This window comes from Carcharodon carcharias, chromosome 15 (assembly GCF_017639515.1).
Source record: "Carcharodon carcharias isolate sCarCar2 chromosome 15, sCarCar2.pri, whole genome shotgun sequence".
Lineage (NCBI taxonomy): Eukaryota > Metazoa > Chordata > Chondrichthyes > Lamniformes > Lamnidae > Carcharodon > Carcharodon carcharias.
The window spans coordinates 1,724,618-1,741,912 of record NC_054481.1 but is presented as its reverse complement, the minus strand read 5'-3'; the positions used below and the strand labels follow the sequence as shown (position 1 = coordinate 1,741,912).

At 44.0% G+C, this 17,295-nt stretch overlaps 1 protein-coding gene across 1 annotated transcript in view; it reads left to right on the top strand.

The window, feature by feature from the left end:
- The window catches only part of iqck (IQ motif containing K), a 163,379-nt gene that overhangs the window by 110,042 nt on the left and 36,042 nt on the right, over nucleotides 1-17,295 (top strand). Inside the window, exons 7-8 of the mRNA XM_041206229.1 lie at nucleotides 2,901-2,985; nucleotides 13,825-13,939. Coding sequence (XP_041062163.1) covers nucleotides 2,901-2,985; nucleotides 13,825-13,939 — 200 coding nt within the window. The remainder of the gene's footprint in view (nucleotides 1-2,900; nucleotides 2,986-13,824; nucleotides 13,940-17,295) is intronic.

Here is a 17,295-nt window from a genome sequence, read left to right as displayed (position 1 = left end):
ACTCAAGTTCGGTCGAAGGGTCATGAGGACTCGAAACGTCAACTCTTTTCTTCTCCGCCGATGCTGCCAGACCTGCTGAGTTTTTCCAGGTGATTCTGTTTTTGTTTCAGTATCCAAATTAATGCCTCGGATGATGTACATTAATTATGCAGTCACACATTGTTACTCCATAATCAGATCATAATCCTGGATAGACCTTTGCAGAAGTAACAACTCTAACTTTTATTTTGTGCAACAATATTATATACTTATTTATTCAATATGATTACTGAACTGAATTACCTTGACCAGATAGAATTTATCATTGGCAGGTACTTCTTTAGCAATGCATGTTGCTTCCTGCGTGTCGTTTATAATTTACTTACAGTTAAGTAACATGTGCTACTCTGCTTAAACATGCAGAACAATGTTCTAACCTAGTTCATTGAGGTTTTTGAAATATTTGGGGGGTGGGAGAAGTGGGTAGTTGAAATGAACTTTTTGTTTAAATATTGGCCTATCAATAGTATAGTTTAGCATCCAATTAACCTAACTGAAGGAACATGGTCAAGTTGCTGACTATTCCTTCATTATGTGCCCCTGCTATAAGCTGTTAATTTTGCAGTGGAATTACTGTTATCTGTACTGATCAGCAATTTTTCTGTCACTGCCAGTCTTATTCAGGTCACCAGGTTTATCTCAACACTGAAATCCTTACTAACCATATGAAAACAGAAAATGCTGGGAAAACTCAGCAGGTCTAGCAGCACCTGTGGAGAGAGAAACAGAGTTAATGTTCAAGTCAGCTCTGAAGAAGAGACATGCGGACTCGAAACATTAACTCTGTTTTTCTCTCTCCACAGGCGCTGCCAGACTTGCTGCGCTTTTGCATTTTCCAGCATTTTCTGTTTTTATTTTGGATTTCCAGCATCCGCAGTATTTTGCTTTTATCTTTACCAACCATGTTTAATTCAGAGCTCCTGGGCTGAATTTTCATTTTAGCATTGGGGTGTTGGTGCATATAGATCGATGCAATTTAAATGGCAAATGGCAGCTATTATTGTAGTCACAGAGTTATTGAAGGACAGGAGAGAGAGGAGAGCAGCGAGGCAGCAGCACATCAGGTTCCTATGCAAGGGGAGCCCCACAATTTTCAGATGCCTTTCAGATGTTACTTTTAGAGGCAATGGCTGCACAGTGGACTGTTCTATTTCCAAAGAATGGTAGGAGATGGTTCAGAACAGGCATGGCTGGAAGTGGCTCATGAAGTGAATAGCCGCAGCATTGTCAGCAGATTGTGGGCACAGTGCTAGAAGCTCATCAGTGACCTTCTGAGAGCTGGAAAGGTGTGTGCAGCTTGAAACCCAGATGACAGGTCTCCGGTGCTGTAGTGAGTAGCACACCTATTTGCTGAGCGGCCTGAGAGCACATAATGCTCCAGAACATTGAAAATCCATGTGCTCCGAAGCAATCCTGGGCTGTTAGAAAAGCTCGTATCACGAGCAAGTGGAGAAAGCAACACTGAAGGCAGTGAAATCACATTGTGCTTGACCTGCTGGAAGTGGTGAAGAGGGCAACAGGGAGGCAATTCTGTTACCCTTAACCTTTCAGGAGAAGACAGCACACAACTCCAGAGAAAGGGCTCATTCAGCTGGTTGAGTGTCCCAGCTAGTATTCTACTGTCTGTGGAAGAGGAGACCCTTGACATTTCCTGGGTGGCAGCACATCAGAAAGTTGGCAATGGCAAAATGGGAGTCCTTCCTGCCAGGGTGAAATGACATTAGCATCTCCACATGACGGGGTTGGAACTCCCTCCTCCTCAATTTGTTCCTTGCCAAAACATGAGTTCTAATGGTCTGCTGCAGCTCTGCAGAAGCAGCTGCTAACAGAGGTGAGTTTTCCTGACCAAATTGAAGGAGGAAGTGCTGCTTCACCTGAAAGCACCTTCTGCGATTGCATGGGAAGGTGCCATGGGAAGGGGATGAGGAGTTGGGGGTGATGGAGGAGTGGTCCAGGGTGTCATGGAGGGTACCATCCCTATGGAATACTGATTGGGGTGGGGAGGTGAGGTGAGGCGAAAGGAAGATGTGTTTGGTGGTGGCATCATGCTGGAGTTGGCAGAGGATGATCCTTTGAATGCGGAGGCTGGTGGGTGATAAGTGAGGACAAGGAGGACCCTATTATGGTTCTGGGAGGGAGGGGAAGGGATGAGGACAGAATTGTGGGAGATGGGTCAGATATGATTGAGGGCCCTGTCAGCCACCGTTGGGGCGGGGGGGAATCCCTCAGTTAAGGATAAAAGGAAGACATGTCAGAAGCACCGTTTTGGAAGTTGGAAGGTGGCCTGATACAATGCCTTTACTTAGCAACTTCATTCATTTTTTTTCTTTAGTGAGGATAATTGAGTGTGCCAGCTAATGGACCCTTCATCATACGATCTTTGTCTACTTTGTTCATCGGACAAGATGGGCGGGATTTTCCGGCCCTGTTCACCACCGGGATCCTCTGATCCTGGGATAAGTCAATAGACTTTTGGCTGGGCTGCCAAATCTCTTGCAGTGAGTCCCGCCATGACAGGGCCGGGAAATCTAGGCCTATATTGGTCTGTTGTCATCTGCTGCTGGCTTTACTACAAAAATTCATAAATGAAACATTTACATAGAAAAATGCTTTGTTAACAATTGATTTTCTAGACTCTTAACATTAATTAATTCCTATTATCTGAAATGCCTATTTAATCAGCCCTGATATAACGGAATCTGAAATAATGTTTCAGTATTTTGTTTCTCCCCAGTTTTCTTCATTCTGCTCTCCCTGAATTTATTATCTGCTTGTGAGGGAAGGATTGCATTACACTTAAGCGTAAGACAAATGATTAATAATTTATGAATAATCACAGATTCATTTTGCTTTTCTTCCAGCCCTAGGCCACCAATTCCTCTGTCTCTCTTGTTGTCAGATGATGAAGCTGCACTTATAATTCAGTCTTTCTGGAGAGGTTACCAGGTAATATGCTTTTCCTTTTATTGTTTAATCTTTAATCTTGAGATTTTTTTTAAAGTAGATTTGTTTTCCTTGAGCCAGAATTTTTAGCTCGTTGGGTGGGACGTGCCCGACCCGACCAAACGTAAAATGATGCGCGATGATGTCGGGTGAGCGTCCTGATGTCATCGCGATATTTTGGTTGGTGGGCATGCTGCCAACAAGTAAAAGGCCGTTATAGTTATAGGGCAATGCTTTCCCCCCATTGGGGGTGGGAGTTGTGCAGTAGCAGGCGGATCCCCGATCGGCTCCCCCCTAGCTGGGGGCGCGCCGCCATTTTACATGGACAGGCCGATTAAAGCCCGCCCAGCGTGACGTCCGAGCAGAAGCGCTGTGCGCTCCACGTGTGGGCGGGGTGGGGGAAGAGCCCACAGATCTCCCCGAGGCAAAGTGCTGCCTCAGGGAGATCGGTTGAACTTTAAAGAAATGTATTAAAGGTATGAAGACATTTTCCTGACATGTCCCCTCATCTGACACTATCACCTGGGCTGGGACATGTCCATTACTTTTATTTAAAAATTTTCCGAACGTTTAAAATCCCCCACGAAACCTCATCCTGCCAGTGGATGAGGTTTCATGCTTTTTCAGAAGGCTGCCTGGGCTCTTTGCCTGCCCGCCAACCATAAGGTTGGACAAGCAGCCCTGACAACCACCTCAATTAGGTAATTAACAGGCCTTAGTAGGTCTTTGACAGTTGGGGTGCATGCCTGCTGAACTGAAAATCTAGATGACGCGGGGCGACGTTGGGAAGCACCGCCCGACATCATCCCGCGTCATTTTACACGGCATGTAGGTCCCACCCCTGCACGCCGACCAGGAAATCCTGCCCACAATGAAAAGAAATTGAAAGCAACATTTCGCTGCTGCCTGTCCAACCTTACAGTTGGCAGACAGACGAAAAGGCCCAAGTGGCCTTTACGTTTTTAAGGAAACCTCACTCCTCCTGTGTCCGCTCTGTGCCTCGGGAAGCTTTCCCAGTGCGCGAGCGCGCTCTTGCCCTCCTCCCCCCACCCACACAGGCAGCGCTGAGCCCTGCCGTGCAACACTCACACTGGGTAGGCCTTAAATGGCCCGCCAGGGTGAAATCACAATCCGGCTTCAGGGCACTCGGACTCATCCCCGCCAATGCTTTGGATGGTGAGAGGTGAGCCCCAGCAATCCGAAAAATTCTGGCCTTAGAACCTGGTCATTATCTTATTGTTGATTGTGGACCTTCGCTGTGTGCAAATTGGATGCCTTGTTGCCTCTATTCCTACAGTGACTGCACTTCAAAAAGTACTAATAAGATATAAAGCCCGTTGGGATACTTCAGATACTTCCCATAGAATACTCTTGTGGTAACTGATTCCATAGTTTGCAGGGTGTGGGTCGTGTCGGTATTTTTAAAAGTGTGGTTCAAATTAAACTTCCTTATAATCTGTAGTTGTTATATCGGTGCTTAGCTCAAGTGTCCACCAGTGTAAATCAAATTACTTAAAAATGAAACAATGTAAAAGATGAAAAAGACATTGAATTGCTATTAGACTTGTCACTATTCTGATTTAGTGACTGAATCTATGATTAGCAAAGCAAACATAAAGGTGGGCAATATGGATAACTCACTGTGGTTAGGAAGTTTAGGATGATGTACTAAATTGTTCAGAGCTATCATTGCAGCACTATTTGATTGAGTTTGGATACAGAGATATAAAGGATACAATTGGGCCCAGTTTGAAGCAGAGTGGAGCTATTATACTGAGTTAGTGTTGATTTATGAAGACAAAGAGGAGAAACTTGGGGAGAATCGTAATATAAATCTATAAGCCTATAAATCTATAATGGTAAGGAAAAAGTTAATTTGGAGAACTACTTCAAATTAAAACAGGATAAAGTGACAGATTTAAACTGAAGATAGGCAAATATAGGGCTAACTTTGGGAAGTTATTCACACATAGTGATGAATACTAGATAGACTGGAAAAACTCAGCAGGTCTGGCAGCATCGGCGGAGAAGAAAAGAGTTGACGTTTCGAGTCCTCATGACCCTTCGACAGAACTTGAGTTCGAGTTCGAGTTAGGAACTCGAACTCAAGTTCTGTCGAAGGGTCATGAGGACTCGAAACGTCAACTCTTTTCTTCTCCGCCGATGCTGCCAGACCTGCTGAGTTTTTCCAGGTAATTCTGTTTTTGTTTTGGATTTCCAGCATCCGCAGTTTTTTTGTTTTTAACTAGATAGACTGGGGTTGTTTTACTTAGAGTGGAGAAGGCTGAGGGGGGACCTGATTGAGATGTACAAAATTATGAGGGGAGTAGATAGTGTAGATAGGAAGAAATTTTTCCCCTTAGTGGAGGGGTCAATAAGCAAGGGGTGGGGGGGGGGCATAGCTTTAAGGTAAGGGGCAGGAGTTTAGAGAGGATTTGAGAAAAAAAAATTCATCCAGAGGGTGGGGTTATCTGGAACTCACTGTATGAAAGAGTGGTAGAAGCGGGGATCCTCACAGCATTTAAGAAGTAAAATGAACAAGATGAACATTTGAAACGCTACAGCATACAAGGCTACGGGTCAAGTGCTGGAAAATGGGATTAGAATAGATAGGAGCTTGATGACCAGCATGCACACGATGGGCCGATGGGCCTCTTCCCATGCTGTAAAACTCTAGGACTCTATGACTAATACCTGAAGTGGACTTCAAGATAATTAGTGAAAGCGATACAGGTAATTAGGAACCAGATACCATCTAAGCACATACTCATCATCATTCTATGGAGTAAGTTTTACCAGCTTTAATCATTGGATGACTTGATGCTTTATTTGCCTGGGGCATTTGGATTGGATAAATTCTCTGTCCTTAATTTGGAAGGAAATCATAACACTATGAACTGAGGCAAAAATAGGGTCATTAACATCAACGCAAGAGAGCCAAAACTAAAGCTTCACAATTTATGTAAACAAGCACCCTTAGACATAATTTTTATTTTACCTAAGGGAGAAATAGGTGTACATCAGGACAAGTAAATGTGAGATAGATAACTATTTCACTAGCTTCAAATGACTTTCTGTAAATTCCTTGTTTTTAAACAAAGAAAAAAGATTGTTCTTTTAGCTTCTATGCATATTGTTAAAACCATTTTGAAACAACGTTCCCCATTATTTTGTCTATTTTTGGCGAGGGAAAGTAACAAGGTAGGCTGTTAATAAGAAAGGTATGGTATCATTAGATCTGTAATGTTTTCACCGTGAAATTAACTTTAGTTAACGAACAAAGATGCATGAAGGTCACACACTTGCATACAGGCAAAGATTAACCCAAGGTCACTTTATTTTTAAAGGCTAGATTTTAACACCTGTATTAACTATACAAGTTTAAAAATATAAAGCAAATATACAAAACGACTCAAAGGCTACACAGATAGACAAAGGCGAAATCTTCCTGAAAAGGCAGTGGAAGCAGAGTCTTTGAGTATTTTTAAGGCAGAGATGGATAGATTCTTGGCAAGCAGGGGGTGATAGGTTATCGGGAGTAGACGGGATGCATATTTCAGGTTACTATCAGATCAGCCATTGTCTTATTAAATGGCAGAGCAGGCTCGAGGGGCTGAATGGCCTACTCCTCCTTGTTCATATGTTCATATCATTCTGAACAAACCTTAATTTAAAAATGTGAAAAATATTAACCATCATTTATTTTCATGTGGAGATAGAAAAAAAGCTAGGTTTTTAGTTTCTTGTCTTTAATAGAAAGAAAGAAAATATTTGGTGTAAATATGAATAATTCTTCTTCTCCGGGTAGTATCCTTGATTATTTAAGGGTTGCTGATTTTGCTGTGGGGCAGGGTGAGGAGGCAGGCCCCAAGTTTACTTGATGCTGTTGGTGTTATTCTGAAACACATGCTGTCTAGGTAACTGAGCTCACTGTCCCCTAGCCATGAATAATTAGGATAATTTTATTGTTGTCTCAGAGCAAATATTTAACAATTTATTCATCAATCACAAATTTTGCAGTGGGAATGATCTGAATGACTTACACATCAAATATGCTATTTTCCAGTAGGAAATCATGTGGAGCTGATCATATTACATTTAAAAAATCTTGGTCTGCTTAAAATAAGTTAAACATTAACCAGATTGAATCAATATTTCAGTCTTGATGAGGAAAATGGAATTTGAATCTCAGACTCAACATATTTTTGCATTTGGGCTTCTCCATGGAGCTCAAATGCGTCTCCAAATAACCAAATGAAAGGACTGGATTTTACTGTGTGCTGCAGTCCCCGACCCCACTAAAACAACAGGAACGGGGGAGTCAGCCTATAATCCTGGCGGCTACCCCACAGCAATTTAACGCTGGGACCAGCATTAATTTCTTTAAGGTGAGACATCTGCCCCTTTCTCGGGGGGATGGCCGGCAGCTCTGTAGGCCCAGCTAGCAGCGATGGCCACTGCTGGGATTATAGCCATTTTGACCACGCCGAGGAGCCCAGGTAAGTCCAGAGTCAGGGGTCTTGGCGAGAGTGTTGGGGGACCAGGTTCAAGAGGCCATGGGCAGGGAAGGGATTTGACCTGGCGGGGGCGGGTTGTCTCTGATGGGACCTGGGGATCCCACAAAGGAGGGGCTTCCACCTGCTTGAGAGTAGCCCGCGCAGCTAAAGCTGCCATACAGCGTACCATAGGCCGCTCAGCGTGGGCCACCACCGTCATAGGTTAATTAATTAATTGGCAACTTAGTGGCCTCAGTAAGCCCAAAGGTGGGCAGGCCGCTTGATATCCTCCAGACCCCTTCCCACCTCCTGTAAAATTTCACACAGGTCGGGGAGGGTGGGGAGTGCAGGAAGGTGGCAGGAAGGCCACCCAATGTTTGTGGATAAATAAAGGAGTCAAGGGGGCAGACAGGAAAGTGGGGCTGAGACTAAGATCAGATCAGCCATGGAATGGTGGGATGGAAGGGCTGAACGGTCTACTCCTGCTCCTATGTCCTATGTTCCTATCTCTGCAACCACTTCTTTTAAGACCCTAGGATGCAGCCCATCAGATCCTGGGGTCTTATCAGCCTTTAGGTCCAATAGTTTTCCCAGTACCTTTTCCCTGGTGATGGTGACTGTTTTAAGTTTTTCCCTCCCTTTCACCTCTTGATTTTTGAGTATCTTTGGGAAGTTTTCTAAGTCTTCCACAGTGAAGACAAACATAAAATACCTGGTCAATGCCTCCACCATTTCCTTGTTTTCCATTAATTCCCCAGAATCACTCTCTAGAGGACCAACAATAACTTTAGTTATTCTTTTCCTATTTAAATTCTTGTAGAAATTCTTAGTATTTATTTTTATATTCCTAGTTAGCTATCTCTCATAACATCTTCAGCTGCTTCATCAATGACCTTTCTTCCATCATAAGGTCAGAAGTGGGGATGTTCACTGATGATTGCACAATGTTCAGCACCATTCACAACTCCTCAGATACTGAAGCAGTCCATGTCCAAATGCAGCAAGACCTGGACAATATCCAGGCTTGGGCTGACAAGTGGCAAGTAACATTCACACCACACAAGTGCCAGGCAATGAGCATCTCCAGCAAGAGAGAATCCAACCATCACTCCTTGATGTTCAATAGCATTACCATCACTGAATCCCCCACTATCAACATCCTGGGGGTTACCATTGACCAGAAACTGAACTGGACTAGCCATATAAACACTGTGGCTACAAGAGCAGGTCAGAGGCTAGGAATTGTGCAATGAGTAACTCACCTCCTGACTCCCCAAAGCTTGTCCACCATCTACAAGGCACAAGTCAGGATTGTGATGGAATACTCTCCACTTGCCTGGATGCGTGCAGCTCCCATAACACTCAAGAAGCTTGACACCATCCAAGACAAAGCAGACTGCTTGATTGGCACCACATTCACAAACATTCACTCCCTCCACCACCAATGCACAGTAGCAGCAGTGTGTGTACCATCTACAAGATGCACAGCAGGAATTCACCAAGGCTCCTTCGACAGCACCTTCCAAATCCACGACCACTATCGCCTAGAAGGTCAAGGGCAGCAGATAGATGGGAACACCAATACCTGGAAGTTCCCCTCCAAGCCACTCACCACCCTGACTTGGAAATATATCGCCGTTCCTTCACTGTCGCTGGGTCAAAATCCTGGAACTCCCTTCCTAACAGCACTGTGGGTGTACCTACACCACATGGACTGCAGCGGTTCAAGAAGGTAGCTCACTACCACCTTCTCAAGGGGAACTAGCGATGGGCAATAAATGCTGGCCCAGCCAGTGAAGCCCACAGCCCGTGGATGAATATTAAAAAAAACTCTACTTTCTCTCCTTTTTTTAGTCATTCTTTGCTGGTTCATAAAATCGCACATTCTAAAAAACTAACTATCTTGATGATATGCCTTAACTGTATTATTGAATGAACATTTTTATTACATTAAAAATACAATGTTATTATGCAAGATTGTTAAGGCAACATTACTGTCCATTGATACTGACTGCCTCTACTCTTTAAACAGAGAACATAATTGCAATTAAATTGTCATTGTTAGGAAAGAACAGTTTAATAACTCCAGTTTAGTTATTATATATATTAGGAAAAGCAGAGAAATGAAATGTGACACATTTTAGTTGTAAATAAAATGTACACAAAATAAGTGGAAATGTACAAATAATTTAAGCAATGCAGTAAGCCATAGAATGCAGTGTGTGAAACATTAAAAAAAACAGGCTGCTTAAAATGAAAATCATGTGCAAGAGTGAATAATACAGTGTGATACAGAATGCATGGCTGTGTCTTCAGGGCAGCTTGAAACTAACCTAAGTCTGGCAGTCTCCCTGTGCAGAGTATTACATAACTGGACTGTGACATTGAAGTAACTGCAGTGTACTGAATGTCCTTTCTGCATTGAGCTTTCTGTTTGAACTTCACCTGAGGGTCTTTACAATTTATCCTGTTTCAATTCTCAGGGGTTGTGTTTTTATCGAAGGGATTTTTGAAATCAAATATTGTGTTTCACAAATTGTTATCTTTGGAAAAAAAAGCAGTCACTTTCCAAGATTCATAAATTGTCTTAAATTAAAACTTGATGTACAGCATTCATGTTTTGTTAAAGATTAGACATTAGAGCAGATTTCCTTGGCCCTAGAAGCAAAGTCAATTGGAAATATGGGCAGAGATCCACAATGCATTATCTGTGCTCCAATAGCATTCCCACAAGCTTGGCCCCATGAGTGGCAAATGCCCATCTAATGCCGTCCCTTAGGAAAGTGCACTGATGTAAATTCAGTTTTGTTTTTGTTTGTATAGGATATTACAGGAAGCTGTGCTCCAGCAGTGCCAGTTCGATGGTTAGTTGTTTAGGATATTGCATTATTATAGTTAGTTGTATAGGATATTACAGGAAGCTGTGCTCCAGCAGTGCCAGATGCCTTCACAAAAAAAAAGGCTTTTGTGAAAAGTTAAAGTTGTTAGTCCTGAGGTCTGAGTTATGTGTAAGTGCTCCAGGTGATTGAGCTCTGATTTTTCTCTGCTCAGAAGAAATGCTGAGTCTCCATCCAATGACTGTTCAACACCTCGTGATTATTTTACCAATCTGTAAAATAGCTCATTTAGAATACCACACCATTGTGCTGCCTTTTACATCATAATTGAAAATAATGTTGCACATCAGGGATCGAATACTGAATTAAAAACAGAAATTGCTGGAAAAACTCTGCAGGTCTGGCTGCATTTGTGGAGAGAGAAACCAAATTAACATTTCAAGTCCGTTGCTTCATTTTTGTCTACTTCACTTATAAGCCATTATTTGGGCAGTTGGCTTTGTTTCTTACACTAATAGATGGCTGAATATTCACTGGAATTAATTATGCTCATTATCATGGGTATAAGACATCATTGGAACCTGAGGAGGCTCCTCGAGCAGGCCATTCAGTCCCTTTAGTTTGTTCTACCATTCAGTTAGATCATAGCTGATCTATATCCTAACTCTATTTAACAGCCTTTGTTGTGTAACCTTAATACCTTTTCCAAAAAAAACTTATTAACCATAGTTTTGAAGTCCCTCACAAGATGCAATAGATGCCAGTGGTTGTATAGCCGTAGCACGCATTAGGTAGGAGTAACCTTCCATCCCCTTCAGCTGAAGATTGAGCTATTAAATGACTCTCCTCTCGAGGACCTCCCATCTCGCCATTGCCACTGCCTGATGTGATGGCAGCCTCATGATCTCCAGTGTTTCCTACTTCATTGGGGTCAGAGTGTGGAGTTTCAGCACACCTCCAGCCATCCAAGATATTTCCCTGGAATTATGTGCACTCTTTTCCTACAGGATGGAGAGGGAAAGATTTATGAGTAGACTGCCCTCACTCACCTATTTCAGTATAACATCCACATGAAATGTTGTGCTCCTCAGTAATGCTCCCTGGCAGAGCAGACCATTGGGATGCCTGGACCAGTCTGGTGGAGCCCTGCAATACAGTCCACAGATGGTGTCATGCATCTTCGTTGTCTGCTGCGCCCTTTACAACCTGGCGCACCAGTGGGGAGAGGAGCTGGCTGAGGAGGAGATGGAGGAGCTGCACATCTCCTCCGATGAGGAGGACGCTGATGGGGATGAGGGTGAGGAAGTCCTCGGAGGCAACGATGACAGGGAGGAGGCCCTTGCACTGGCTAGACAAGGCAGGCGTGCTCAGGAGGCCCTCATAGCTGCTAGATTTGCAGAGGATGATGATGACATGCAATGAAGTGACCCCCATAGATCCTCAGCTGAGAACATCTGACTGCAGTCTGGCTTATGGCAGCGCCAATACCCTCTGTGAGAATGCTCCTGTCATGGAGAAACAGTGGAGGCCCTAATAGTCACTCGATTGCTGGAGGAGGATGAAGATGAAATGCAGTGAGGACACTCCATAAATCTTCACATAGCTTCTGAGAATGTTTGACTCCTGTGTGGCTGAGGGCGTTCCATGATCAAGGTCATATCAGAGAGACGCGGGGAGGTGCTGGTTTAGTGATATTGTCGCTAGACTAGTAATCCAGAGATCCGGGGTAATGCTCTGGAGACCCAGGTTCGAATCCCACCACAACAGATGGTGGAATTTAAAATCAATGAAAATCTAGAAATAAAAGTCTAATGATGACCATGAAACCACTGTCAATTGTTGAACTCTTCTGGTTCACTAATGTCCTTTAACGAAGGAAATCTGCTGTCCTTACCTAAGTCTGACTCCAGACCCACAGCAATGTGGTTGACTCTTAACTGCCCTCTGAAGAAGGGCAATTAGGGATGGGCATTTAATGCTGGCTTAGCCAGTGATGTCCACATCCCATGAATGAAAAAAAAAACGCAGCCATGAAACTTTCAAAGTTCTGATGCTTTGTCCACTTTCAGCACCTGACAGCCCTTCAGGAGCTGGAGCACAATTTCAGTGGTCACAGATACTGGTGTGATGGGGACCAGCCCCCCAGCTTTAAAGGTTCTGAGAGCACACAGAGAGTATGAGAGAACTCTGTCGCGCCTGCCCACTACATTTTGGCAGCAATGACCAACACTGCCAAGGCGCATGCATCAGTAATGTTTCCAGGGAGTGCAAGGACCATCACTTTGATCTGAAGGCTGCACATGGAATAGTCAAGAGGCCCTGGACTTAGGCACCTTTATCTTGTGCAGAAAGGTTTCACACCTGAGTGACAAGAATGCTGCTCATCAGAACAAGGAGCTACAGACAGAGAGACACTCTTTGGAGTTTATTGACAATAGTGAACAATATGTACAAGTGATTAACACCCGTGCCCAGGCTGTGCAACTAATTCTCCTTAACTGCCCTAACCCTGCCGCTACATCTTGGTGCTCCCTGGACATCCACAGTGGAGGAGGAGGCAGCCTGCTGACTGCGACACCCTGTCTGTGATGACTTTGAGGGCGTCCTCTGGAGGGCTGAGACCTGTAGGGCCCCGGCCTGCTTTCGGGGTCCTGCTGTGTGGCAGTGGCACCCTCCTCGGCCTGTGGAGCTGGAGCTGCTGAGGTCACAGGAAGAGGGGATTCGGTTGGGCCGGACACTCCCAGAGTCACCTGGCTGGATGGCCCTGGGGTGTGCACCTGCTGATCCTCCTCCCTATGGGTGCCTGAGGGCCCCTGGCTGACTCCTTGACGAGCTGGGGTAGCTGGAGTGAGATTGAGCTGCCCGGTACTCCTCTCGCTTACACGCTGTTGGAGGCCAGCTTTGGCATCAGTGATGGAGTTGAGCCCGCACAGCAGTGCAGGAGTGATGTCCTGGACCAAGGTCTCCATGGTGGCCACCATCCTACCATTGTGGACCTCGGTGCGTTGACATGCCAGCGCTATCACCCCAGCTTGAAGGTGGACAGACCCCTCCATCGTGCCTTGCAATCTGAGGAGTGCAGCAGACATAGAGGTGTGTTTGGGATGATATGGCATGAAAACCCGTTATTGTGGCCAGTGGGTAAAACGTCATTTTGCCAGCCTGCCACTGCACTTAGTGCAAATCTGGGAAAATTCCGCCCATTGTTAACAAAAGGCATTAAGGATATGGGGCAGAAGTGGGTATATGGAGTTAGGTTGCAAATCAGCCATGATTACATTGAATGATGGAACAGGCTTGAGGAGTTAAATGGCCTCTTCCTGTTCCTATAATGTGCTACATCTTCTTCTATTGAAGAACATGTTCTAAGTTGAAACAGCATTAAAAAAAACAAAGCAACAGAACATCAGAGCTGCTTTAATCAGTTTTGTTTCATTTAGCCCTGAAATAAGACAGTTGATGATAAAAAGTACTTGAACTAATTTTCCCATGTATCTGTGTTGTTGCAGGTTCGCTGTGATCCAGAAATACAAGAGCTGCGGCAGTGGCAAAAAGAACTGAGAGAAGAAAAAAGAGGTTTTAAGAAAAAAGTAATTACATTTTGGGCTGAACAAGAATCTAAAGGTAACATGAGCTTTTATCAAGACTTGAATTAAATCATTGTATAAGATACCCTTACAGATTTTCAGAAGGTAATATTCCAAGACAAATCGGCAATGAAATGATCAGTGCATCAGTTTGTCTGGCAATGCTAATTAGTCCCAGTCAAACTGAGTCAGTTAGTCACTGTTGCATAGTACTTTTCATTTGAAAATAACTGGACTAATAATCCAGAAACCTGGACTAATCTTCCAGAAACAAGAGTTCAAATCTTACCCCGGCAGCTGGGGGAGGTAACTCAATTAATAAAACTGGAATAAAAAGCTAGCCTCGGTAATAGTGACCATGTAACTACCTGATTGTTGTGAAAAGCTATCTGGTTCATTAATGTCCTTCAGTGAAAGAAATCTGCAGTCCTTACCAGGTCTGGCCTTCATGTGACTACAGACCCAGAGCAATGCGTTGGACTCCACTGCCCTCTGAAATGGCCTAGTAAGTCACTCAGTTGTATCAAATGGTTAATAAAATAACATAAGAACCAGGAGCAGGAGTAAGCAATTCAGCCCCTCGAGCCTGCCCCACCATTCATTACGATCATGGCTGATCTCATTTTGGCCTGAACTCCAATTTCCCATCCTCTCCCCATAACCTTTCAACCTTTTACTAATTAAAAATCTGTCTATCTCCTCCTTAAATTCATTCAGCATCCCGGCATCCACTGCACTCTGAGGTAGTGAATTCCACAGATTCACGACCCTTTGAGAAAAGTAATTCCTCCTCATCTCTGATTTAAATCTACCACCCCTTAGCCTAAAACTATGGCCTCTTGTTCTAGGATGTCCCACAAGGGGAAACATCTGCTCCAAGTCTACTTTGTCTATCCCCTTCAGCATCTTATATACCTCAATTAGATCTCCCCTCATCCTTCCAATCTCTACCGAGTATAGGCTTGAACTGCTCAATCTCTCCTCATAAGACAAGCTCCACATCTCTGGAATCAATCTAGTGAACCTCCTCTGAACCGCCTCCAGTGCAGCTACATCCTTCCTCAAGTAAGGAGACCAAAACTGTGCACAGTACTCCAGGTGCGGTCTCACCAATGCCTTGTACAGTTGCAACAACACTTCCCTATTTTTATACTCTATTCCTTTAGCAATAAATGCCAAAATTCCACTTGCCTTCCTTATTACCTGCTGTATCTGCATACTAGCTTTCATTGATTCATGCATGAGGATACTCAGATCCCTCTGCACTGAAGTGTTCTGAAGTTTCTCTCCATTTAAATAATAAGTCGCTTTTTTATTCTTCCGACCAAAATGGATAACCTCTCACTTATCCACGTGGAACTCCATCTGCCAAATTTTGGCCCATTCACCTAACCTGTCCATATCCATTTGTAAATTTCTTATTTCTTCCTTGCAACTTACTTTCCCACCTATCTTGGTGTCATCTGAAAATTTAGCTATAGTACCTTCTACCCCTGAATCCAATCATTAACATAGATTGTAAATAGTTGGGGTCCAAGGACCAAGCCCTGTGGCACCCCACTAGTTACAGCTTGCCACCCAGAAAAAGACCCATTTATCCCAGCTCTCTACTTTCTGTTGGTTAGCCAATCCTCCATCCAAGCTAATATATTACCCCTAACTCCGTGTGACCTTATCTTGTGTATTACTCAGATTGTTCTCACTAGAGTAATGGAGATTGAGGGGCGACTTGATAGAAGTTTACAAAATTATGAGTGGCCTGGACAGAGTAGATAGTCAGGAGCTTTTTCCCAGGGTGGAAGAGTCAATTACTAGGGGACATAGATTTAAGGTGAGAGGAGAAAACTATAGAGGAGATGTGCGGGGCAAGTTTTTTATGCAGAGGGTAGTGAGTGTCTGGAATTCACTGCCAGAGGAGGTGGTGGAAGCAGGTACGATAGTGGTGTTTAAGAGGCAGCTTGACAAACACCTGAATAGGGTGGGAATAGAGGGACACGGACCCCGGAAGTGCAAAGTAATTTAGTTGACGGGCAATATGATTGGCGCAGGCTTGGAGGGCCGAAGGGCCTGTTCCTGTGCTGTACTTTTCTTTGCTCTTTGTTCTTTTCTCTTTGTATTAATCTTTTGTGTGGCACCTTATCAAAGGCCTTCTGGAAGTCCAGATATACTACATCTACAGGATCCCTATTATCCACTTTGCTTGTCACATCTTAAAAGGACTCTAGCAAATTAGTCAAACACGATTTACTCTTCATAAAACCATGCTGACTCTGATGGATTGCACTTTGACTTTCCAAATGTCCCATTACTACTTCCTTAATAATGGATTCCAACAATTTCCCAACGACAGACGTTAAACTAACTGGTCTACAGTTTTCTACCTTCTGCCTCCCCCCCTTTTTGAATAAGGACAAATAAGAATTAAACTGGACAGACCACCCATCACCACACTGGACTACAGTAGTTCAAAGAAGGCAGCTCAACATCACCCTTTCAAGGGGCATTATGGATGGGCAATAAATGTTGGCTTTGCCAGCGACACCCACATTCCATAAACAAAGTTTTAAAAATCTCATTCAAATTAATGTTCTGAAAATAAGGCAGCTTTCACAATGGGCAGGTAATCTACTCCACCAAATTATCCTTTGACCTTGACCTGCAGTCGAGATCACAGCGTACTACAGAACAGATACCAGGAGCACAAGTGATTGGAAAATCCTGGTGACCATGTTAAAATCAGAGCCAGAATTTTCCGTCCTGCGGTTGGACGCGTGCCCAACCCGAACAGGCGTGAAATCGTGCAGGATGATGTCGGGCGAGTGTCCTGAAGTCATTGCGCACTCGCGTGATATTTTGCTTGGCGGGCATGCACAAAAATTGGAAGAGCGCACGTCGACAACTAAGAGGGCAATTAAGCCCATTAATGGCCCAATTGGCAGCGATTTTTCGTGGCCTGTCCAACCTTACAGTTGATGCACGGGCCAATCAGCCAGGCAGGCTTTACATTTTTGATGATGCCTCATCCAAAGGCGGGATGAAAACTCAGTTAGGATTTAAAATTGAAATAAATATCTCAGGACTGTTTTTTTGCATGAGGTCTGCTTTCAGGTGCTCGATTGTGCCCCATGGACATCTTTCACTGCATTTCTGGGCTTTCTTTTATTATTTGGAAGTCTGAAGCTCCCTGAGGCACCTGTCTGCCTTCATGGAAAAATTCAGGCCCAGGAATAGGAATGAGAACAGAAATTCACTTCCATAAATCTGCATTGGCTAAACATATTATGATTTTCCAAGTGCCCTGTTACCTCGACCCTAATATATTGTAGTATTTCCCTAACACTGATGTCAGGCTAACTGGCCTTTAGCTCCCCTCTCTCTCTGTCCTTTCTCGAA